A 26,252-nucleotide genomic window follows, 5' to 3' on the forward strand; every position below is an offset into this window, starting at 1 on the left:
TCCCTTATAAATTAATTTTTGTTAGTAAATTGGTCCACTCCCTTGCTTGTACTATTATCTTCTCTAACCATTCTGTTTCTGTGCTGGATTTGGGTACGGGGAAGACGATTGGAGTGGGTCGTGAGTCACAGGGTCATTATTGTCTGGTTGTGCCTCGTCCTTCAGTGGTATGCTCTCTCACAGAATCTCCACAACTTATCCATAGTCGCCTCGGTCATCCATGTCTTTCAAAATTGCATAAGATGGTTCCTCTTTTATCTGGTCTTCATTCTTTAGATTGTTTGTCATGTTAGCAAGGGAAGCACACACCTCCTTTGTCAATCGAGTCAATAAACGAGCTGATGCTCCTTTCTCTATTATTCATTCAGATATTTGGGGTCCAAGTCGTACTTTGTCTGTTTTAGGCTTTCGGTATTTTGTTACGTTTATTGATGATTATTCCCATTGTACCTGGGTTTATTTAATGAAAAATCATTCTGAGTTATTCTCCATTTATAAAAGGTTTTCTGCTGAGGTTCATACTCAATTTGGTGCTTTTGTTCGTATTTTACGTAGTGATAATGCTAAGGAATATGATTCTTTTGACTTTTCTAATTTCTTGGTCACACAAGGTACTTTACACTAGACTACTTGTCCTCACACTCCATAACAAAATGGGGTGGTTGAACGTAAAAATAGACATCTCATTGAAATTGCCCGCATTTTTCTTATTCACATGCATGTTCCTCTTCACTTCTGGGCATATGTAGTACTCGTCTCTTGTTTTCTCATCAACCGCGTGCCTTCCTCTGTGCTTAACAATGACATTTCCCATAACCTGTTGTTTCCAGACGCTCCTCTCTATCCTCTATACCCACATGTCTTTGGTTGTATCTGTTTTGTTCATGATCTCATTCCTGGTAAGGACAAGTTAACATCTAAAGCCTTTAAGTGTATTTTTCTTGGTTATTCTCGTCTTCAAAAAGGTTATCGTTATTATTCTCTTGATTTTAAGCGTTATGTTGTTTCTGCTGATGTCACTTTTCTTAATCAACAATCCTTTCATTCTATTCCATCTCAGTTGTCACATGTTGATCAGGTTCTTCCTGTTCCTTTTCTTGACTTGTCTTTACTAGCTGCAGGTGACTCAACCCCAGAGGAGCGACCTCTTGCTTCTATCCTCGAGGACTGTCCTTTTCTCACCTATTAGCATCGTCAGACTGTGCCTCCTGGGCTTGAACCTAGCTGACTCATCACCTTCTACTGTTGACTCTTCCCCTCCGGATCCTTCACCAGAGGGTCTTCCCATTGCCCAAAGAAAAGGTATACGTACTACTCGTAACCCTTATCCTCTTTATACCTTTTGAGCTATGACCGTCTTTCTATTCCTCATTTCACCTTTGTTTCTAGTTTTTCTTCTGTTTCTATTCCTAAGACCACAGGTGAAGCACTTTCCCATCCAGGGTGGCGCCAAGCGATGCTTGATGAGATGACCTCTCTTCATTCCAATGGCATTTGGGATCTTGTTCCTGCTCCTCCGGGGAAGTCTATTGTTGATTGTCGGTGGATCTTTACTATCAAGGTTAGACCGGATGACCATGTTGACTGTCTCAAAGCGCGGTTAGTCGCTAAGGGCTTTACTCATATTTTTGGCCTTGACTATAGTGACACGTTCTCTCCTGTCGCTAAGATGGCATCAGTCCGCATGTTTCTTGCCCTTGCTGCTGTTCGTCATTGGCCACTCCTTCAACTGGACATTAAAAATGCATTTCTTCATGGTGATTTACAGGAAGAGGTTTACATGGAGCAACCGCCTGGCTTTGTTTCTCAGGGGGAGTCTGGAATGGTATGTAGACTTCGTAAGTCCTTATATGGCCTCAAGCAGTCTCCTCGAGCGTGGTTCAGCCGTTTCAGTTCTGTGTTTTATAGGTGCCCCTCTCCTGATAAGTGTGTTTATCTGTTAGTCTATGTTGATGACATCATTCTCAATGGAAGTGATCAAGCTGAGATTGACCAATTAAAACAATATTTGTCCAGTCAATTTCAAATAAAGGATTTTGGTAAGCTTCGTTACTTCTTAGGGATTGAGGTGGCACAGTCTAGACAGGGCATTTCCATTTGTCAAAGGGAATATACCTTAGATATCTTAGAGGAGACTGGTATGTTAGGGTGTAAGCCAATTGATACACTCACGGATCCTAATATCAAATTATTGCCCGGACAAGGGGAGCCATTATCTGATTCTGGACGTTATCGGAGGTTGATTGTGAAGCTCAATCATCTCACTGTGACTAGGCCAGGCATCTCTTTTGCTGTGAGTGTGGCTAGTCAGTTCCTTGTCTCCCCTTGTGATTCTCATTGGGATACTGTTGTGAGGATCCTCCTGTACACATAGTAGTTAATTGCGCCGCAATAGCGCCGCAAGCCGCCCCCCATGGGCGTTGCGGTGCCTTGCCGCAAGAAACCGCGTTGCGCCGTATCGAAACGCAATAGCGGCCATTGCGATCGCATTTGCAGCCATATTGCTGTCATAAGGCAAAATGTCAATTTTGTCCTAAATTTAAAAGTGTAACAGAAAAAATTTAAGGGTTTTTTAGCCTATTCGCATCTCTCTCTGTCACTTCTGCTATCTCTGCTTTTAAAATATGTTTCTTTTTGTCATTATTTCTGTCATATATCTATTCCGCTATTTCCGCAACCGCAACTCGCTATAATGCTATAGCGTTTTTCGGGGTTGCCGCGACATGCCGCAATCCGCATTTGATAACTATGCCGGTACATCAAAAGAGCACCAGGGAAAGGCTTATTATATTCAGATCAAGGACATACAGAAATTTGTGGTTATTAAGATGCTGATTGGGCAGGATCACTTTCAGATAGACGGTTTACTTCAGGTTATTGTATCGTCTTTGGAGGAAACATGATTTCTTGGAAAAGTAAGAAACTTCGCCCGATCTACTACAGAGGCCAAGTATCGTGCAATGGGAGCTGCCACCTGCGAACTAATTTTGTTAAAGCAGTTGATTCGGGAGCTCTATCTTTGTGAACAGAAACAGCCCATGACACTCATTTGTGACAATCAAGTTGCCCTTCATATATCATCTAATCCTGTATTTAATGAGAGAACCAAGCACATAGAGATCGATTGTCACTATTCGAGAAAAGATTTAGTCAAGAGAAATCAATACCGCATTTGTCAACTCCAAGGATCAACTCGCAGATGTCTTCACTAAAGCTTTTAGAGGTCTCGGGTTGAATACATTTGTAATAAGCTGGGTGCTCACAATATATACGTACAAGCTTGAGGGGGAGTGTTAGAATTGTATATTAAAGTAGTTCAGTGTATAATAGAATAGTCCCACATGTTGTGGGCTTAGCTCATTAGGTCATTTAGTCTTTTTAAATAGATAGTTCTTATACAGTTGTAATACATACTTATCTCAATCTCAAGTGTAGATATATAATTTTAAATTGATTCCTAACTTATTCTAAAGAAGAAAGTGAGCCTGGAGTGGTGGAAAAGCTACTTCTTTGTGATTGAAAGGTCATAAATTTGAATCCGGAAAACAGCTTCTTTGCATACGTGCAAGGTTAAGGCTGTGTACAAGTGTTGCCCTCACCCCACTCTAAACTGGTCAACCGTGTTCTAATACTGTGTCAAAGAACTACTTGACCTGAATGCTCAATCATGGAAATAAGAGCCTAAAATATCTGCTTAAAAAATCTCTAATGAGAAAAATTTATCTGCATGCTTGTATACATTTGTTGCTGCTTACTTTTTCTGTTAAAGTTTTTCTTTTGATAATCAGTTTAGCACACGCATTCTTTTCAATTACTCTGTCTAGAGTTTTGATTCTGAAGATCTAAGCTGCAGGTTCCAGCTCGTATCGAGAAGCTCATTTCAGAGAAGCAATTTTATGCTGCGGTTCAATTGCATGTGCAATCAATGCTGATGCTTGAACGGGGTCTCCAAACTGTAAGATTTCAACTTACTGCCTCTTTTCAGTGTGTTTTGTGTAGAGGGCTTATATTTTTCATTACCTGCTTTTGTTTGTGTTTTTTGTTTAAAGAATTTTTATTTTATTTTTAAGAAAGTGGAAATGTAATGGTTGGGGGACGATACTGTATCTTAAAGCCAAAAGTAAACGAAGAGCCATAGAGGCTAAAAAATACAAGTATTCATCAAATCTGTCACCTCTGCATATTAGAAATGAACATTCCCTTAAAATGATCATGACTGTGGGCAAAGCACTAGAGAGACTGTAAACATAATCTTATCCTAACATATGGAAAGGTAAAGGGATGGCCGTAAGAATTGCACCCATTTAGTTTGTATTGAACTTAAATAGTATATGACTATTCTGCATCTCACATCTAGATTATTGTTGCTTAATTTTTTTTTTTTTTTGGGTTGTATCTTCAATTGAGTAATTGGTATAGATCTATTGAAGTTTATAATATCCAAGCATAGCATCAAATTTATCCATGATGTTTAACCAACAGGATTTTTTCCCTTTTGTATTAATGAAGATTTATTTCAATTTTGCTTTTGTTGACTTCTAGAATATATGAAAAATTTCTCATATCTTGATTGTATCTTAGAATAGTTTAGAGTAACTTAGATGATCTCCAAGGAATAGTTTCCTTATTTTTTTATATTTCATTATTTTTTTCCTTATTTAATTAGGATTTGGAGTCTAATATTTTTGTAAATAGGAATTGGTGCTTTGTAGTTTGTTTCATAACATATCAAATGAATATCAATTTCATATTATTCGGTCTTTATTCTCTTTTTCTTCCTTCCCTTCTTAAATCCCGATAATTTCAACATAGACATTAGTTGTAACTTGTAAGCATCAAAATGGAACTCTGTAGAAAAGTCAATCTTCCAATTTCTTTCTCTCTGTTTTTTTTTTTTCCCATTTTTCATATTTTCCACTTTTTTAATTATCTTTGTGAACACTTCTACTAGCTTTTTGTACGTCATAATTATTTTTGATGTGGTCCAGGTTGGGGCACTTCAAGATGTCCGTTCTGAGTTAACAAAGTTACGTGGAGTCCTCTTTTATAAGGTTTTGGAGGATTTGCATGCCCATTTATACAACAAGGGTGAATATAGGTATTTGCTTTTCCATTCTGATCTTTAATTTTGAACAACTTGCTGTGAGATATTGGAGTATTCACTTCTGAAATTCTTTTCTAGTTTTTGATCATATTTGCTGCAAATTTTTCACCTTGACATGCTATTCTCATGCAGACTCTGAAGCCCTATTTTCTCTCTTGTTACTTTCAATTCTATTTTCTTTGCTTTTGTTTTTGTGTGGACATAATTGGATGTCATGGAGGATGTTCTGGAATGTACAGCAGATTTTAATCTGACTGTACAGTTTAGAGTTTGTAGTCTTGAGTTTTGTGTTTGATTTATATATTCGTGAAGTCATGTGTTTGAACTGTTGTGTGTGCAGCGCCGCTGGCTCAACTATGCTAGAGAATGACGATGAAGTACCAACCACCACTGCTGATGCACTTACTGTACATAATTCACAATCCCTGTCTCGAAGAACAAGGTTAGTGAAAGGGGACAATCAGACTAGTCTCCAGAATGATGGATCGTATAGGCCAGGATCTGTGGATGGAGGGTAATACTGGTCAATTTAATTTATTACTATTTCTGCTATTTTCTTCCTTTGTTCTGAACTGCATAAATCATTTTGATGATTTGCTTGTGAAGTTTCATACATTTCCTTATTGCTGTACATTGCATTGTTGATGGCTAAGGCAAGACTGCTTTCATAGTAGATAGATTAATTTTGCGAAATTCCTTGCACTTTGTCTTATTTATCAAGAATGGAAAAGATTTTTTTAGAGTTCTCTCATAAGAAACTAAGAAAACTGGTTCCTGCAGTACATGATGAGAAACTTTGGTAGCTTGATTTGATTCCATGTTATTTTGGAAGACTGGTTATACTGTTCCATGCTATCTTTGGTAGTGTGATTTGGCATGTGATTTCCTTTTTTTTTGTGGTTGTTTACTTTCTTAGGTTAGTGTAACTTTCTATTTGCCTAATGTATACTTTGGGCCGTGCCCTCTTCTCTAATTTTAATTGATTTAAGCATATAATATTGATTTAAATAGATAATTTTCCAATTTTTTCAGTATGTACATTTTAGTGTGTGCTTTGGTATTGTGGTTGCTGAATATAATTAGATACATATATTAAATATTGTAAAATGTGTTTCAGTTCTTTTGATGGCCACGATGAGGAAGGTGCTATGGAATTAAATGAGGAAGCTACCTTAGATGGGAATATTACAACAACGAGAATGAATGGTAGTGATGTACCAAAGGATGCCAACATTGCTCTTCGGCAAATGCCAACATGGCTTTCCAATTCGACACCTGATGAATTTCTTGTATGAGTCACATAATTGTATTGAATTAACATTGCTTCTTGAATTTTTGGTGACTTTTAGTCTTTCGAACTGAAGTTCTGATTTTCGTGGCAATAGGAATCAATCAGAAAGAGTGATGCTCCACTTCATGTAAAGTATCTTCAGACCATGGTTGAGTGCCTTTGCATGCTTGGCAAAGTTGCAGCTGCTGGCGCTATAATATGGTTTGTTGTCTTCATAACATTTTATTCTTTTTTAAAGACACTCTTAAAGAGTTTAATTCTATAACTTTCAAGGTTTGGATCTACTTTTTTCATTAAGTTTAACTACAAGACTGACTTGCACACTTACGTTGCCAGCTTGATACTCTTCATCAGAATTTATATTTAATAAAAGCTCAACCATCAACACTACTTCTGGAAATTTATTTTCTAATTATCCTATTTCAAAGTAGTGATCTGTTAGGCACCAGCGAACTCCTAATAATGAGGTTTGGAGGGTATATTCTAGAAGGAATAAATAGTAGAAGGTTAGCAGATTAGTTAGTTAACACAATTTGTTACAGCAGTACTTAGTTAGAGCTTAAATAGAGGGAGTTGTGCAGAGTAGAGGAGGACTGTATTGGCATACATAGTATATAAATAGCATTCATTGCTTCGCGTGTACTGTGTCACTTTGTACTTTGTCAAGATCATGCTTGTACTGAATCCGCCCTCTATTCTGTTAAGTAGTTAGTATAACATTATGGTTAGTTAGAATCGGACTCAACAATAGAGCTTGTTGCTTCAAAACATGTTCAACAATTCATAATAGCATAATTCAGATTTCTCTCAAACTCTTTCTCCCTTTTCTCTCTCTTTCTATCACTTTCTCTCTGAACTCTGATACTGATAATGAGGGTTCTCAGTTGTAAGGATATTACCCTTGTGAGGGAATTATTCTTCTTGTACATTCTCTCTCCATAACTGAAGAACGGAATTCTCCTTCCCTATCTCTCTGGTTTCTTTATTTCCCTGACATTCTTCTAGTAATTATAGTCCATTTTCATACATGTTTCTATTGTGATCCTTTCTTTTTGTATCTTCTTTTATCGCTCTAATAATTTTTTTCCTTTTAACCCAAGAAATGATGTACTAATTCATGCAATGCATACTTTGTGAATTCTGGTACCCTCCCAATTAGTAGAAGGGATGTGGCCATTTGGCTTTTGTAGCTGTCAATCTCCCACATTCCCTTAAATAGCAGTGGGTCTGAAATTATAATATCACTCTTTGGCATTTTGTGAGCAACTATCTTACTTTATGCTCAAAATAATTGGTGATATTGGGTGCTATAGTGTTTTTTGTTGGTTTCTGATACGATGGCAGTAAAGGTTTACTCTAGAAAACGTCATAGAGGAACAATTGGGGTGGCTGACTCAGCAGTGAATATTCTAAAAGGAAGAAGGGAGAGAAATTCTGTTAGAGTTGTTAGTAAGGAGAGAGAAGTGAATGATGACATGGCACGAGGTGAGGTGGTTATTTGAGGCAGGTGCCATTGCACATGCTATTCAGACTGGACGTGGGACTTGGAATTGAGAGAGATCAACACCTATCTAACGTATTGAGCCTATCTTTCTTTTTTTCAGTATACTCGTAGTGATAGGAAGAATTGAACTGTAATAGAGTAATTGTTCTGTGATAAATTTCATTTTCTGTAATTGTCATTTCCAGTTGTTATAATACACAGAAATTCCAAAGAGTTCTTTCTGGGCCAAAATTCCCTGTTCTTCTTTCTTTATTGTTGTTTTTTGGATCCAGTTGTATCAGTTTCCCATCTGGTTCATCGATTACTCAACTAGTCTGATTCTAGCAATGTCGGACCATATTGGGGGCTGCTCTCCAAGACCATTTTTTCCATTTCCAGGGCTTGAACTCGAGATCTCTGGTTAAGGGGAACAAACTCCTTACCACTTGAACTAATGATTGTTGGTTGTTGGTAGTGCTATAGTGTTTTAAGTCTATGAATGCTGTACCTGAAGGAAGATATATGTTAGAGACTTTGTGCAATAGTCTGCAGATTTCTAGAAAGAAAGTTTGGTTCAAGCCTGATTAATATTTGTTGGGATTTCTGTCCTTTATGAATGTGTTCTAGTGGTTTGCTTTGGGACAAACTTGAAATTAAAATGCAAATCACTTTATTGGCACAAATGAGCTATACTCTGCATATTGTAGTCAGATTTGCTCCTTACACCTTTGCTTTGCAACTGTGGTGTTGACATGTCTGCATGTTACTGGATACATCAATCCTCTTCTGCTAGGCTGTTCAATTCTCTTCTGTTTATGTCCTTTTCTTTTTCTTTTTCTTTTTTGTTGGGGGGAGGGAGAGGGTTGACTGTGTAAGTCTCATCTTATTTTATTATTATCCTTTTTGTTATATTTGCCTGTGAAGATGGTGTATAAGCTGTTTTGGTTTTATTCTATACCAGCCAAAGACTGCGGCCAACAATTCATGAGATTATTACATCCAAGATTAAAGCTCATGCAGAACTTTTGAATTCATCAAGGTCTAGCATTGGTCAGGGTTCCCGAGCTGTTACTGGAGATCTACACTTTATTAAAGGTCAACTGGAAAGCTATCAGTTGCCAAAACAGAAGCGTAAGAATGGAATATCTATTGCTGGGACTTTGTTGGCTGTGAGCCCTGTGTCACCTCTCATGGCTCCTGGTGGGAAAGCGCAGGTTGCTGCGAAGGAGATTCTTGATTCAATTTTGGATGCTGTTGTTCGAATATTTGGTGAGACATAATGATTTTATGCATTCTTCTTTCCAGGTTAATCATTATTCTTAAGAGTAAATTTGTCATCTCACGTGTCTCTCTTCAGAGAACCATGTTGTTGTCGGGGAGCTTTTGGAAGCAAAATCCAGTCAGCATGTTGATTTGAACACACCAAAATCAATGCCAGTTGATGTAAACTGGAACCCTGATTCTGAAGCATCTCAAGTAGTGGGAGGTTACAGCATAGGTTTCTCCCTTACAGTGTTACAGGTAGTCTCTATATGTGTGGGCCATTAAGTTGCAAGATGTTTGATAATAGATTTTGAAGAAATATCTATATTATGGCTAAACACGGTTGATGTCTTGGTCCCACTAAAATGTATGCTTGAATGTGCATGTTGGCTGTATGATTTTAGAAAAAGGCTCCCGAATGATTTTATATCTAACAAAAGTGGATTGACATGCATGTTAAGTGAGTGTCAAGACACCAGTATAAAATATTACACTTCCTGTTGGATTTTGGTGAAACCTTTTTTTTTTCTTCCTGTAGCTCTGTCTTTTTTTTTTCTCTCTCTTCATGTGTTATTCGATTAATGTGAAAGGATGATTTTGTTGCTGACTGAAATGTGAAATGTAGCATCCTGTGTTGTCATATTCTGTTTAACCGCTTGTGACAGAAAAACATTAAGTTTCTGTTTCAGTTAATGGCAAAGGAGGGCCTAACTAATATGAAACTAACAGGACCTAAATAATTTTGTTTAATTTGTATGAAACAGACAGGACCTGTCTTATAAAGGTAAAATATTCTAAAATGTATGCTTGAAAGTGCATGTTGGCTGTAATCCATTTGTATTTTATCTTCCAGCTTATAGTTTGTAAAGAACCAATTCAACCTAAAAGTTTAAGCTGTTGGGTGAGGCTACATTAATAGTTTTATATTTCTCTAATATGCTCCCTCACACGAGTGCTCAATGGGCTTAAAGGGTAGACAATGCACAGGCCCACCTACTTGTGCTAAGAAAAATTCACAAGAGAAAGTGGGGGGCGGTGAGGATCGAACCCAGGATATCGAGGCTCTGATACCATGTAAAGAACCAATCCAACCCAAAAGCTTAAGCTGTTGGGTGAGGTTACATTAATGATTTTATATTTCTCTAACATATTTCTTCACTCATTTTTTGTAGAGTGAATGCCAACAACTTATATGTGAAATTCTGCGGGCTACTCCTGAAGCTGCATCTGCTGATGCTGCTGTACAAACAGCTAGGCTTGCGAACAAAGCCCCTTCCAAAGAGAAAAGGCAAGTGATTTGAATTTCTATTGTTCTTTAATACAACATTTAATATTAATCCTTGCTAAATTGGAAGTTGTCAATTTTTTGAAATATTGTATATATTCGAGTTCTTGAGAGAAGCCATAGATGAGAGAAAGAGAGAGAGAATGTAAGAATTGTATTATGTAATCTGAATGTACAATGTGCACTCTATCACTATATATAGAGTGATGATCTAACTAACTGAATACAATGATAACGGACAGCTAACACCTAACAGATCTAGGAAAAGTATCTGATACATGCAGGCACATTTAAAGAAGCTACAACTACATATCTAATACACCCCCGCAAACTCAGGGGTCTTGAGTCACTGAATCAAGAACTCTGAGTTTGGCTCTTAAACTTGCAAAATGTCTAGAAGGAAGAGGCTTTGTCAAAGTATCTGCCAGCTGATCTGAGGCAGGAATATGATGAACAATAATCTCATGTGCAAGAACTTTCTCTCGAACAAAAAATATATCCAGTTCCATGTGCTTTGTGCGGGCATGCAGAACAGGATTATGAGAGAGAGCCACTGCGCTAAGGTTATCACAGAAAACATGTGGAGTATCAAAGGAGACTTGTAATTCACAAAGAAGAGACTTAATCCACAAGATTTCAGCACAAGTAAGTGCTAAACTTCTATATTCAGCTTCAGTTGTGGACCTTGCTACAAGAGTTTGCTTCTTGGACCACCAAGAAACAAGATTAGGACCCAAGAAGAGAGCTGCCCCTGAAGTAGAACGCCTGTCATCAGGGTCACTTGCCCAATCTGCATCACAGTATGCAGTGAGAGTAAAGGGAAGCTGAGGATTTGCCTTTTGAAGAACAAGGCCGAAGGTAATAGTCCCTTTTAAGTATCTTAAAATTCTCTTCACAATTTTCCAGTGGTCATTTAAAGGCTAACCCATAAATTGGCAAACCTTATTGACAGCATAACTAATTTCAGGGCAAGTGATGGTTGCATATTGAAGAGCACCCACAACTGATCTGTAGAGATGAGGATCTGAAAAATAGTGTGATCCAAACCGTGAGAGTTTACAGTGAGAAAGCATGGGAGAAGAAATTCCTTTAGCATCAAACATATCAGCTCTAGTAAGTAAATCACGTATATATTTAGACTGGGACAGCACCAAGCCACCAGAAAAATGAGGCTTAACCTCAACACCTAGAAAATAATCAAGATTGCCAAGATCCTTTAGTGCAAATTGAGAATGAAGCTGCTGAATCAGTTGCTGAATATAAGAAGCATTAGTACCAGTCACAATGATGTCATCAACATATACAAGGATGTAAGTGCAGTGAGAAGATGTTTTGGAAATGAACAAGGAAGGGTCACAACAGCTTGATCGGAACCCAAACTGTACTAAAGCACCTTTTAGTTTGTCAAACCATGCTCTAGGAGCCTGTTTAAGCCCATACAATGCTTTATTGAGCTTGCAAACTAAGCTCTTATTAGAATTTTCAAACCCAGGGGGCTGTGACATGTAGACATCTTCTTGTAAGTCACCATTGAGAAAAACATTATTAATATCCAACTGCCAAATTGACCAGGAGTGAGTGAGTGAGAGCAAGAGTGAGCATTATTCAAATGGTGACAGGTCTGACTACAGGTGAAAAGGTTTCATTGTAGTCAAATCCTTCTTGTTGATGAAATCCCTTAGCCACAAGTCTAGCCTTGTATTTATTCCCAGAACCATCAGGATTTTCTTTAACTTTAAAAACCCATTTGCAGCCAATTGATTTCCTGTTGGGAGGCAGAGACACAAGAGTCCATGTATTGTTAGTCATTAAAGCATTATACTCAGCTTGCATGGCCTCAAACCAAGGGGGACTGGTTAGAGCTTGTTTCACAGTAGATGGTTCAATATGAGCAAGGAGAGCAATGGATCGGGCTGCTGTCTTAGATCTGGTCTGAATAGTGTGGAGGTGAAATTATTGGTAAGGAGTTTGGGGGAATATATTCAGAGACTGAGGAAGAAGAAGAAGAAGAAGAAGTAGAGGAGGGAGTAGAAGAGGATTGCACTGTTTGGGCAGGAAGAGGGTTGTGAAAGGAAGAAGAGGAATCAGATTGAGAGTTGGACTGCAAAGGAGAGCTCAGGATAGGTGACTGAGACTGTACAGGTGACAAAGTATGAGTAAAAGTAGAAGAATGAGGAGACACAAGAGGAATTTGAGCAGAAACTGGAATGATTGGAGGAGTGGGACTAATTCTGGTGTCATCCAAGAATGATAAGGAAATTTATATTCATTGAATAATACATCCTTGGAGATATAGACTCTGCCTTCTCTACTTAAACAGACATAACCTTTGTGATTTGTGGAGTAGCCAAGAAACAAGCATTCTTGAGAACGAAACTCAAGTTTGTATCTGTTGTAAGGCCTCAAAAAGGGAAAACATGCACACCCAAAGGTTTTAAGAAACTGATAGTTTGGTTTTTGCTTATACAATTTTGTGTAAGGAACATCAAAATGTAAAGATGCAGTGGGTAATCTGTTTATTAAATATACTGCTGAAAGAAAGGCATAATCCCAGAATTTTAGTGGTAAGGAGGCATGAGACAATAATGTCAGTCCCGTTTCAACAATATGACGATGTTTATGTTCAACAACACCATTTTGGTGATGAGTGTGTGGACATGCAACTCTATGAGTAATGCCATTGAGTTTAAGATAATCAGAAAAGGATCTGAATTCCCCACCCCAATCTGTTTGTAAAGCCTTAATAGGTAGCTGAAACTGAGTTGTTACCAATGAGTGAAATTGTTTAAATGTAGGAAAAGCATCAGATTTTTGTTTCAGTAAATAAATCCAAGTGTATCTGGTATGGGCATCAACAATTGAGAGGTAATAAGTGTATCCCATGGTTGATGTGAAAGAAGCTGGTCCCCAAAGGTCACAATAAAGTAGAGCAAATGGGGTATCATATTCAGACAGAGAGGGATATGAGGGGAGTCTATGTGCCTTACCAAGACAACAAGATGAACAAAATTCACTGACAATTTTATTTGAAGCTGGAATGTTACAAGAGTGAAGCACCTTTGTCAAAGTTACATGATTAGGATGCCCTAGACGGCAATGCCATAAGAAAAATGCAGAATCTGAAGGCATACATGATTGTCTATCACTATTACAAGACTGATCAGTGTGATTGACAGTTTTATTGACACTGTGAACATGATTACATTGTGAAATAGCACGAGAAAAGGTGTTGTCTGAGCTAGAAGTTGTGGATGGCAGAGTGCAAGGAGCAGATTTCAAAGGAAGAGAGATGTCTGAGAACTTGTACAGACCATCATCTCCAAGCACTCCTCGGAGAAGGATGTTATGAGATACCTGTGATTTGACAAAACAAACATTGGGATGAAATTCAAAATAAACACAATTATCTTTGGCAAATTGACTGACACTCAAGGTTTTTCATAATGGAAGGAACTAACAAAAGGTTTTTAAGATGCAAACTTGTATTAGAATCACAAGGTGACAGAAAACTTGAAGATCCAATTGCTTTAATGTTCAAACCTTGCCCATTACCAATGATGACCTGATCAGAGCCACTTAGTTGTTGACTCTGAATCAAGTTCATTGGGTTTGCAGTAACATGATGTGAAGCACCTGAGTCTGGATACCACTCAATAGCTGGAGAAGAAACTGGAGTTGGAAGCAATCCTGGCTGTACAGTCATCATAGCTTGAGGTACAGTAGCAACTGGACGAACATACTGATAATCAGGTCGAACATACTGATAATTTCGCTGCTGGACTTGTGGAGTCTGATTTTGAGCAAAGAATTGACCGTTTGATGAACTCTGTGGAGGTGGAAGTGTGGGTGTGAAGTCTTCATCAAAACGATGCCAGCAAGATCTCACATCGTGATCATATCTGTAACAGAGCTGACAATGAACGTTTTGTCTATTCCCACGGCCTCTACCTCTATTATTTCTTTCAATATATCGTCCTCGTCCTCTGTTGAAGTCATTAGAGCGAAGAGTATTAACAAAACCAATCTGTTCAGAGACCTTACCAGTGCTCTGTTCTTGATTCGCTAAAACAGGGGCAAACAGAGGAGTTGTCTCAGCAGTGTTGCTCTGTTTTTGAGCTACATTCACAGTGACAGAGTCAAGAAGGGATTCACTCTATTTCAACAGCATCTGTTCATGTGTCATCAACTCTATAGCCAGATCCTCAACGGAGTAAGGATTTTCTCTTCCATGAACGGTTGTTACCAAAGCATTGTACTCGACTGGAAGTCCTTCCAGTATGTAATCTGTTCTATCTTCATTTGTGACTGGATTTCCTATAGCCTTTAATGAGTCACATAGGCTTTTGATTCGAGACAAGTATTCCTTTGCAGATCTGTTACCTTTCCTAATGGTTCTTAGTTCTGAGCACAGTTGACGAGATCTAGATTTCATCACTCCATGAAAGAGCTTGTGCATTTTGTCCCAAGCTTCGTATGCATATTTGACTCCAAGAATTTCATTGACAACAGATTCTGAGATTGTTGATAGAAGCCAAGACAACAACATTGAATCTTGTGTAATCCATTGCACATACTCTGGATTTTGGATCTCGTTCTCACGATCTTCATCAGATGCAAACTGTACTGGAATCTTTGGATTCACCAGGTGACGATGAAGTTGGTGTGAAGTGATAATAGGTTCGATTATTTGATTCCAGAACAGATAGTTGTTTTCAGTGAGCTTCACAGTGATTTGATGATTGAATAGAAGTGGTGAACGATTCTCCATTTGTGTTGAATCTTTGTTCGACCTAGAAGATGCTGGAACGCTATTTTCTGTTGAAGTGTTGTTGTTGGTGTTCGATGCGGAAGATATAGTGGAGCACAAAAATGGATCAGGACCGCAGAAAGAGAGAGCTCTGATACCATATTCGAGTTCTTGAGAGAAGCCATAGATGAGAGAAAGAGAGAGAGAATGTAAGAATTGTATTATGTAATCTGAATGTACAATGTGCACTCTATCACTATATATAGAGTGATGATCTAACTAACTGAATACAATGATAACGGACAGCTAACACCTAACAGATCTAGGAAAAGTATCTGATACATGCAGGCACATTTAAAGAAGCTACAACTACATATCTAATAGCTACAACTACATATCTAATAGTATAGGTGTCCTTTTGCTACACAAGTTTCCAAAACCTAAGAATCAAGAAATCTACTAAGAAGCTGGCATAAGAATTAAGAAGATAATGAAAGGAACTCAAAGCAAATTATTATTGCAGAAAACTATGTTTTGGATCCACTATTGATCTTCTAATAGAGAAGCATATGTTTTGCAACTCAAATAAATGCTGGTTGTCACATATTAGTTTATTGCTATCAATGTTATTTTTTTAAAAAAAATAAAATAAAATAAAAGGAATGCAATAGATACCAGTCACAGATTTAATGAAAATTAAGAGACAATCAACTATCTGAGGCTTATATATCAATATTCCCAATAAATCCAGTACAAACAATGGGTATGTGATAAGACGGCATTTGAAAGGGAAAGGTAAAAAATGAGGAAACAATCCACAAAATACCCAGAGCAATTGGAGAGGCTCTGGTTCTCTCCCAAGTCCAGAATTCTCCCAAGATGCTCACTAACTCACGCTCAGCATCATTTAATGGGTCCTGCCAATGCTGACCTGGCCACTAACAACCTGCCCTACATATGTTAATAACTATTCCCTCCCTCCAATTTGTTTATGGGCCAACCCATTAACAGCCTAAACCTTCCTGTTTTTTATCTCTGGTATAAACTTTCATGGGTTGGGCCTTATCAGAATGTTATTATAAAGGTAAATTAAAGGATTGTAAGGTATTGTCCCATGCAATGATGCGAAGAAGAAACATAGAAAAAGGAAACAATGACCTCAGTACAATGAAGCCATCCAATCCCTTTGTTGCTAAGAATTTCATCACAAGCCTTTGGGGGAAAAGTAATCCAGGTCATTGGGCACTGACCTGTTCCACCCTAGTTAAGTTATCTCTGAACTGATTTTTTTTCTGTTAGAATTGAAAGGACAGCTTAACAAAAAAATGATGCACATTGACATGCATAAAATGCCGTATTAAGCCATTCATATCAACACACATTTCTAAGCCCAAATGCTAAATGATCTATTTGTGCATTTTCTTTCTCAGAAGTCAATCTACATATATCTTCCGTGAGCTAAGATAAAAACAAAATAAGGAATTCATCCCTCTCAAAAATGGGAAGTCTTAGGCATCAAATGCACGCCTTTTGCTTTTAGGTTATAAGTTCAGTGCTGCATTTTTTCTCAGAATAATAAAAAAAACTCCCCATTAAACCCGACTAGCTAGTATGGGGTGGAGGAAATCCTTGTACGCAGCCTTACCCTTACATAATTGCAAAGAGGCTGCTTCCTGGGTTTATCAAGAGAAAATGAAAAAGGGAAAATTTAATTTCCCGAGAAAATATAATATTTATCTCTCAAGGCAAATTTGTATCATGTAGTTAATGAATAACGTTTCTTATTGATTACAGGGATGGATCAGAAGATGGTCTTACCTTTGCATTTCGCTTTACCGATGCTACAATATCTATTCCTAACCAGGGTATGATAAGTTCCAATAAAGGAGTATAGCAAATTTATGACTTACTATTAAGATATGCTATTTTGATTTTGATCAAGCTTGCATGATTTGCAAAAATTATGAACACTAGAAGTGTACCAATGGCTTTATAAAAGAAGGATCTCTTCTATTGGCTTTAATTAGATTCATTGACACAATATTTCGGATAATTTAGCTGTGGGAAATGATACTTACAAAGACTTTATCCGCACAAACTCACGTGCAATTTGTTGGATTTGGTTATCACCTCAGTCCCACAGTAACTTTTTTCTGAATGGTCCAGATGAGTCTACTTTGGAGTTTGTAAAGGGTTTGTCAGGATAAGGTCTGTTTAAGTGTCATTACTCTTTAGCTTTCTGCTACTCATTAGTAACAAAAAAATAAATTAGAACTTTGTTACACTATTATTGTGTGGATTGTTGTCATCCACTGGATGAACATGTGATTGTGTGGTTCGTAAAGACTAAAATGATGCACTTCGGATTGGCTAAGCATCATAACTCACAAATAACTCTATTGTATGTATCATTTGTGTTTTGTGGCTTTTACCTCAATCAATAGCTTTTTTCTCTCTTTTTTTTAAACATTATTATAGTTAAATAACAACTTAAACTTTTAGGAAGAGTTAGTCATATCAAAGTTTCTTGTATGCAGATAGATTGGGTAGCCTTGCTGCATTTTTAGTTTTAAATAGTCCTTGTGTTTAGATTTTTTTTTTTTCAAAGGATGTCTTTTCCTTGCAATCTTTCTTCTCTTTTATTTCTCCTTTCATATCCTTCTTTTCTTTTATTTCTTTTTTTTTTCCTCTCAATTTTTCTTCTCTTATTTACTTATGTATTTCCTTTTTCTTTATTTATTTATTTATTTTTATCCCTCTATTTTTTTTTTCCTTTCTTATTCTTTTTTGTCCTCTTATTTATCTTTGTTTTTCCTTTTAATTGTTTATTGCTATTTTTTTTTATGAACAATGTTATATATATTTTAAATTCTATTTTTATCTTTTTTTCTCAATCTTTTCGTATTTTCGTTTGGGTTCATCTGCCATCGACCCCAACTAATTTAGGATAAAGATGTTGTTGATGTTGATATTGATGTCTTTTCCTCGGGGCTATACTTTTTCTTTTCTCTGTAATAAATTATCTTGTCTATACCAGAAAAAGAAGCCAGTTGGGCATTTTGTGTGGTTTATTTGATGGAAAGAAAAAGTTGCAATGGCAAAGAGAAACGAAAAATTCATATATATTTGTGCATGTACTTTGTGTTTGTCAGCATTTTTGGTATGTTTTTCTATTCCATTTCCTTTCAATTTTTTATGTTAACATGAGTAAAGCTGCTGTCATATGAATCTTATTTGTGATCTGGATAAGCAAATTATTAATATTCAAGACTACTAGTAATTTTGGATAAAACACAAATGAGCAAGTGCTGATATTGGGAACATTTGCCTTCTGGCTATATATCTGTCTACAATTCTACATTGTTTCTCTTTCAGTTAATGAAGATATTCCATTTTTATTTGTATGCTTTTCTGAGCTTGACCTTGTCCACAGTTGCTTTTAATTTGTAAACCACTTACTGAAGTTTCATATAGAATAATTTATTTTACTTAATTTTTGACAATATTTTTATTCTCTACTTGCAGTTTATGCTCAAATGATTGGTCATTGTCTTAATTTTAACATCTTAGATTATAGCAGTTTTTTCATATTATTTTTATTATTTATCTTTTACTTGTTTATTTAGCTGTTAATTTCTTTTCTCATTTTCAACATCTATGGCTGGTTACATTAATATTCAGGAGTTGATCTAGTTCGCCAAGGATGGAGTAGGAAGGGTCCCAATGTGCTGCAAGAGGGTTATGGTTCTGCAGCAGTTTTGCCTGAAGAAGGCATATATTTAGCGGCATCCGTATACCGTCCTGTGCTTCAGGTGTTGCATATTGGATTGCTGAACTCCCTCCTGTAAAGTTTTGATGATGTTCCTTATACTTTATTCCTGACCTGGTTCTTTGTGCAGTTTACGGACAAAGTTGCCTCAATGCTGCCAACAAAGTACTCCCAGCTTGGGTGAGCTTAAAACCATTGCACTTTTTCTTGTTTGTTATATTTTTTTATTTCGTGTGTGAAACCAAAATGCCTCGTTTTTGTTCACTTTTTTTTTCTCTTAATAAAAAATTATGTGTAACTAAAATGTTGCTTTTTGTGTGTCCTGATAAGTGGAGATGAAGTAGAGGTGGCAATTCCATTTGACACGACCAGACCCGACACAACACGACACAAATTCGACACGAACATGAATACGCTCAACACAAACACGACACGAGTTTGAAATCAAGTTATTTTGCTGGTTGACACAACACGATAAGACACGAATAACTTGTTTACGACATGACACGAATGACCTGTAAGAAAATTAATGCAGGCGAATTTCGAGTTCGCAGGTTGACACGCGGCACCACACGAATTTTTTTGGGTCAGTTTTTGCCAAACCGAACACGGCACGAATTTGAAAACGAGTTGATCAGAATACGAATTTTTCGTGTTGTGTTCTATTAGCAAGTCGTGTTGAAAATTTCCACCCCTAGATATGTGCTTATTCATTTTACTTTATCCAACATTGCTATTGTGGCACATTGTTGGATTCTGCATTGAATGTTTAGTAGAGTCATGCAACCAACTCTCCCAAAAGACTAAGTTGTTAGGTAAAGGTACAAGAATGATTTTATTATGTCTCTTAACACATATCCTCATGTGAGAACCTTTTTGGGTTTTGAAGCGTGGATAATGCACAAGCCCAATTTTTGGTTTGCCTTGTTCTGAAATTTAACTTACTTTTTTTTATTTGATAACGAGGGCGACAAGGATCGATCTTGAAGCCACTTGGTCATAGGCTCTGATACCATGTCATGCAACCAACTTTTCCAAAAACTTTAGCTGTTGAGTGAAAGCACATGAATGATTTTATTATATCTCTTAACAAGTACTAACTTTTCTAGTATGTAATGCTTATTTAGGAGCAGAATGAATTGAGTATTTTGTTGAGGTAAAGTGTTGAAAGAAACTTATTTGTAAAAAAGAAAATTAATGTGAAAGATAGTAGATGCAAGGCAGAGATGTTAATATTAATCAATCTATTACATAGTCTGGTTCCCAGCTAATTGGTTAAATTGGCTAGTCAAGTCTGGTTTTCTGAATATTCTTTATCTGTTATGATGTAGAACAGGAACCAAAGATGTGGTTGAAAAGTAATAAATCTTTTCCTTGTCAATGACAAAATAAAACACACTTAAATTGTTTGCCATCTTTCTCTTTCTTCACTTGTCCACTTGGTCATAGAGACTCTAATACCATATTAAAATTATAGGGTTTAGATATGAAAGTAGAAAAAGAGAGAGAGGAGGCTCTGAATAATGTTCGATTGGATTGACTTGGTGTGTGTAAAATACTACGCACTAACACCTACTTAATTTATACTAAGAATTAGGTCTAGTACTAGTGTAATACTATTGGTAGAAGCCCAAGGCAACTAATGCAATAGACTTCTAACCGTAATCAAAATAAGGAAATAGAATGAAATTAGGAAGCTGCTCCTATGGTTGCTGCTCTATGTTTTTAAATTTTACATATGGTGTTGACTGACTATGCTTATATTTATATTATCTCTGCATAATCTCCTGCTGATTGATTCTGAACAAATAACGAAACATCTTTTCAAGCTCAAGTTTTGTTGCTTTCTAACTCATTAATGTTAGTTTGTGGTGTTGTCAACTTTGTGAATTGCAGGAATGATGGGTTGCTAGCTTTTGTGGAGAACTTTGTGAAGGACCACTTTTTACCAACTATGTTTGTAGACTACCGAAAAAGCGTACAGCAAGCCATATCAAGCAAGTCTTCTAAACTGTTCTGGCTGTTTCTTTTTGTATCTCTTATTTGAGAAGCCCTGAGTGACTTCTAGTGTGGTCTTTTGTGATAAGAATCTTGTCATTTTTTTTTAAACATGAGTTGCAGTATGTCTGTTATGCCTTAAAGAATATCGAAATTAGCTTTGTCGGAATTGTTTGATGTAAAGGCTCATTCTCAATTGAAGGTTGTATTGACAATTACTTGAGTAATAAATACATTATATCCAGCCCAGAACATTTAAAAATGTCTGAAGCAAAATTTGTTTACTTGAAAATTTCTGTAATCTAGTTTAAACAAGTTGGTATTACCCTACTGAAGGCTGGACCTAAGTGATTTCAAAGTAGTACCAAACATTCTGGGCATTTGTCACCCGAGACTTGTTCCCTTGCTAGATTATCCTTTCCTAACAAATTGCAATTCAAAGAGCCACAAGAAAACGCAGCATGCATCCAAATGTTTTTAGAGTTGTTCATAGTATTTTTATTCTTGTAAACGCTAACTTGCTAAAATGTGTTATTGTTGCAAATATTTGTAATTATTTGTATTTCCTAATTTAGTATTTCCTTATTATCATTTCAGGCTTGGGGTTTATTCTCTTAGGCCATTTTGCCCATCAGTCTCTATATATTGTAACCCTTTCTACATGATAACTTGAGAAATAATAATATTCAGTCTTTCTTCTTTCAAGTGTTAATTTATTGGGAGAATTAAAATAAAGGATCAATTTTTTAAAATGTTTACAAAAAAGGTGTGGTTAAACTTGTCATAGAGTGGTTAATCTAGTGTTCATAGGTCTTTTTTTTTTAAGAATGAAGCATAGGCTGGTCCTTTATTATTGTTAGAATATTAGATATGATATGATTAGATTTGATTAGATATGATTGGATTCTGTCTTATCCGTAAATAGTCTGACTGTATTCTGACTGTATTAGGATTAGGTTTGGATTAGGTTTGGGCCTTACACTTAAGCCCATTAGGATCTCTATATATTGTAACTCCCTGACACAGATCAATACACAACGTATTCTTTTACATTTCACTTGGTATCAGAGCTTTTTCGCTCTGGGGATCCGCTTCCGCTAAAACCCTAAGCCCACTGCTTAGGTGTTCTCTTCTACTTTACCGTGCATTCTTCCGGCGAGTTTCTCTCTAAGCCGTGTGTCTCTCCGGCTTGTTTCTTCAACTGTCAGAACCACTTCCCGCCGCCAACAACCGCCGCTCGTCACTGTTCAGGCCACCGGAACCACTTCCGGCCGCCAACAACCGCCGCTCGTCACTGTTCCGGCCACCAGAGCACTGTTCCGGCGAGTTTTCAGCCCAGACTACCTGCAATCAGGACCGTCTCATCCCGGCGACCAGTTCTGTGGTGGTCCGACCACCGTCGCGTCATCAACGCGCCTCCACGCGCCGTTCTTCTCCTCTGCGCGTGGTGCTCACGCGCCACCTTCAACCGGCGCGTGTGCACTGTTCCGGTGGATTTTTCCGGCCGTTCTTGGACAGAACTTCTCGCCTTCTTCTCCTCTTTCTGGATCTGTGCTTGGTTCTTTGTGGGTCTCACTTTAGACGCGTGGTTCTCCTTGATTGGATATCGTTTGCCTTCGTTTACGGCTTTTATATTCTGTTTTTAAATGGCAGCAGCGTCCACTGATCTCTCGGAGGATTCTACCTCTCTTGCTGCGAATATAGCTCAGTCAGACAATGCATCATTTGGTTCAGTTTCTCTCTCACTTGCGGACTATGCTGCACTCCAAACTCTTCTCAAGAAAGCTTCTCCTCAGTCTCAACCATATACTGGTAATCCCGTTGCTTGTGTTTCTCATTCTACATCACTTGGCACTTGGATATTTGACTCAGGTGCTACCGATCATCTCTGTGGTAATAAGGAACTTTTTACATCTCTTACTTATTCTGATCATTTACCTTCTTTTACCCTTGCGGATGGAACCAAAGCCCCAGTTCGTGGGATTGGACAAGCTCGTCCGACCTCTACCTTGGCCTTGACATCTGTTTATTACATTCCTGGCATCCCTTATAACTTAATTTCTATTAGTAAGTTGATCCATTCCCTCACTTGCACCATTACTTTCTCTAACCATTCTGTTTCTGTGCAGGATCCGGGTACGGGGGAAATGATTGGAGTGGGTCGTGAGTCACGGGGGCTTTACTATCTGGATGTGCCTCGTCCTTCAGTGGCACTCTCTCTCACAGAATCTCCACAACTTATCCACAGTCGCCTCGGTCATCCAAGTCTTTCGAAGTTGCAGAAAATGGTTCCTCTTTTATCCGGTCTTCAGTCTTTAGATTGTGTGTCATGTCAACAAGGGAAGCATACACGTTCCTCTTTTGCCAATCGAGTCAATAAACGAGCTGATGCCCCTTTTTCTCTTGTTCATTCAGATATCTGGGGTCCAAGTCGTACCTTGTCTGTTTTAGGTTTTCGGTATTTCGTTACCTTTATTGATGATTTTTCCCGTTGCACTTGGGTCTATTTAATGAAAAATCGTTCTGAGTTATTTTCCATTTATAAAAAGTTTTATACTGAGATTCATACTCAATTTGGTGTTTCTATTCGTATTCTACGTAGTGATAATGCTAAGGAATATGTTTCTATTGATTTTTCTAATTTATTGGCCACACAAGGTACTTTACATCAAACTACTTGTCCTCACATTCCACAACAAAATGGGGTGGCTGAACGTAAAAACAGACATCTCATTGAAACTGCACGTACCCTTCTTCTTCATATGCAGGTTCCCCTTCACTTCTGGGCAGATGCTGTACTCATCTCTTGTTTTCTCATCAATCGCATGCCCTCATCTGTGCTCAACAATGACATTCCTCATAACCTATTGCTTCCAGATGTTCCTCTTTATCCTCTAACTCCACATGTCTTTGGTTGTACTTGTTTTGTTCATAATCTCACTCCTGGTAAGGATAAGTTAACATCCAAAGCCTTTCAGTGTATCTTTCTTGGTTATTCTCGTCTTCAAAAGGGTTATCGTTGTTATTCTCCCGATCTTAAGCGTTACTTAGTTTCCGCTGATGTCACTTTTCTTGATCAACAACCCTTTAATTCTATTCCATCTCAGTTGTCACAGGTTGATCATGTTCTTCCTGTCCCTTTTCTTGACTTGTCTTTGCCAGCTGCAGGTGCTTCTATTCCAAATGAGCAACCTATTGCTTCTATACCTGAGGACCGTCCACTTCTCACCTATCAACGTCGCAAAACTATGCCTCCTGTCGACTCGACTCTTGCTGACTCATCGCCCACTGCTGTTGCTTCTTCCTCTCCGGATCCTTCACCAGAGGCTCTTCCCATTGCTCAAAGAAAAGGTACTCGTACTACTCGTAATCCTTATCCTCTTTATACTTTTTTGAGCTATGACCGTCTTTCTTCACCTCATTTCACCTTTGTTTCTAGTCTTTCTTCTATTTCTATTCCTAAGACCACAGGTGAAGCACTTTCCCATCCAGGGTGGCGCCAAGCGATGCTTGATGAGATGACTGCACTTCATTCCAATGGCACTTGGGACCTTGTTTCTGCTCCTCCACAGAAGTCTACAGTTGGTTGTCGCTGGGTGTTTACTGTGAAAGTTGGACCTGATGGCCATGTTGATCGACTCAAGGCCCGCCTAGTTGCAAAGGGTTTTACTCAAATATTCGGCCTTGATTATAGCGATACATTCTCTCCGGTCGCTAAGATGGCGTCCGTCCGCCTATTTCTTGCCCTTGCTGCTGTTCGTCACTGGCCACTCCTTCAACTTGACATAAAAAATGCCTTTCTTCATGGTGATTTACAAGAAGAAGTTTACATGGAGCAACCACCTGGTTTTGTTGCTCAGGGGGAGCCTGGGAAGGTGTGTCGTCTTCGAAAATCCTTATATGGTCTCAAGCAGTCTCCTCGAGCATGGTTCAGTCGCTTCAGTTCTGCTGTTCAGGAGTTTGGCCTAATTCGCAGTAAAGTTGACCACTCTGTGTTCTATAGGATCACATCTCCTGATAAGTGCATCTATTTGTTAGTCTATGTTGATGACATCATTCTCACCGGGAGTGATCAAGACGGAATCCATCAGTTAAAACAACATTTATTCAGTGCATTTCAAACAAAGGACCTTGGGAAGCTGCGTTACTTCTTGGGAATTGAGGTAGCACAATCTAGACAGGGCATTTCTATCTGTCAAAGGAAGTATGCCTTGGATATCCTAGAAGAGACTGGTATGTTGGCGTGTAAGCCAGTTGATACACCAATGGATCCTAATGTTAAGTTATTGCCCAGACAGGGGGAGCCGTTATCTGATCCTGGACGTTATCGAAGGCTGATTGGGAAGCTCAATTATCTTACTGTGACTAGGCCAGATATTTCTTTCGCTGTCAGTACGGCCAGTCAGTTCCTTGATTCCCCTTGTGATTCACATTGGGATGCTGCTGTGAGGATCCTCCGATACATCAAAGGAGCACCAGGAAAAGGTTTGTTGTATTCGGATCAGGGAAATACAGAAATTTGTGGTTACTCAGATGCCGATTGGGCAGGATCACCCTCGGACAGACGCTCTACTTCTGGTTATTGTGTCTTCTTCGGAGGAAACTTAATCTCATGGAAAAGCAAGAAACAACCTGTTGTTTCCCGATCTAGTGCAGAAGCTGAGTATCGTGCAATGGCAAATACTACCTGTGAGTTGATCTGGTTAAAGCAGTTGATTCAGGAGCTTCATCTTTGTGAACAGAAACAACCCATGACACTCATCTGTGATAATCAAGCTGCGCTACATATATCCTCTAATCCTGTTTTTCATGAGAGGACCAAACATATAGAGATTGATTGTCACTTCATTCGGGAAAAGATTCAGTCAGGAGAAATCAAGACAGCTTTTGTCAACTCATCTAATCAACTAGCAGATGTTTCCACTAAAGCTCTTAGAGGTCCTCGGGTTGAATACATTTGTAACAAGCTTGGTGCTCATAATATATACGCACCAGCTTGAGGGGGAGTGTTAGAATATTAGATATGATATGATTAGATTTGATTAGATATGATTGGATTCTGTCTTATCCGTAAATAGTCTGACTGTATTCTGACTGTATTAGGATTAGGTTTGGATTAGGTTTGGGCCTTACACTTAAGCCCATTAGGATCTCTATATATTGTAACTCCCTGACACAGATCAATACACAACGTATTCTTTTACATTTAACTATTATCATTCTCCCTAATCTTTAATATCATGGTGCATAAAGACAAGTTTAAGAACTTAAATTGCTGCCACATTATTTAATGTTTGAAGTTGCAGAATCTT

General features: G+C 37.9%; 1 protein-coding gene across 1 annotated transcript in view; it reads left to right on the plus strand.

The window, feature by feature from the left end:
* LOC133312568 (exocyst complex component SEC8-like) overlaps positions 1-22,491 on the plus strand; it is a gene marked incomplete at its 3' end in the record, with an annotated part of 39,781 nt that extends 17,290 nt beyond the window's left edge. The window contains exons 4-16 of the mRNA XM_061513793.1: positions 3,854-3,955; positions 4,989-5,098; positions 5,445-5,618; positions 6,222-6,393; positions 6,490-6,596; positions 8,840-9,147; positions 9,236-9,399; positions 10,314-10,429; positions 16,968-17,038; positions 18,855-18,985; positions 19,073-19,122; positions 20,839-20,974; positions 22,063-22,491. Coding sequence (XP_061369777.1) covers positions 3,854-3,955; positions 4,989-5,098; positions 5,445-5,618; positions 6,222-6,393; positions 6,490-6,596; positions 8,840-9,147; positions 9,236-9,399; positions 10,314-10,429; positions 16,968-17,038; positions 18,855-18,985; positions 19,073-19,122; positions 20,839-20,974; positions 22,063-22,491 — 2,070 coding nt within the window. The remainder of the gene's footprint in view (positions 1-3,853; positions 3,956-4,988; positions 5,099-5,444; positions 5,619-6,221; positions 6,394-6,489; positions 6,597-8,839; positions 9,148-9,235; positions 9,400-10,313; positions 10,430-16,967; positions 17,039-18,854; positions 18,986-19,072; positions 19,123-20,838; positions 20,975-22,062) is intronic.
* Positions 22,492-26,252: the final 3,761 nt, after the last annotated feature.

Source organism: Gastrolobium bilobum, unplaced genomic scaffold (assembly GCF_033153095.1).
Source record: "Gastrolobium bilobum isolate Gb01-03AN ecotype WA unplaced genomic scaffold, APGP_CSIRO_Gbil_v1 utg120982, whole genome shotgun sequence".
NCBI classification, from domain to species: Eukaryota; Viridiplantae; Streptophyta; class Magnoliopsida; order Fabales; family Fabaceae; genus Gastrolobium; species Gastrolobium bilobum.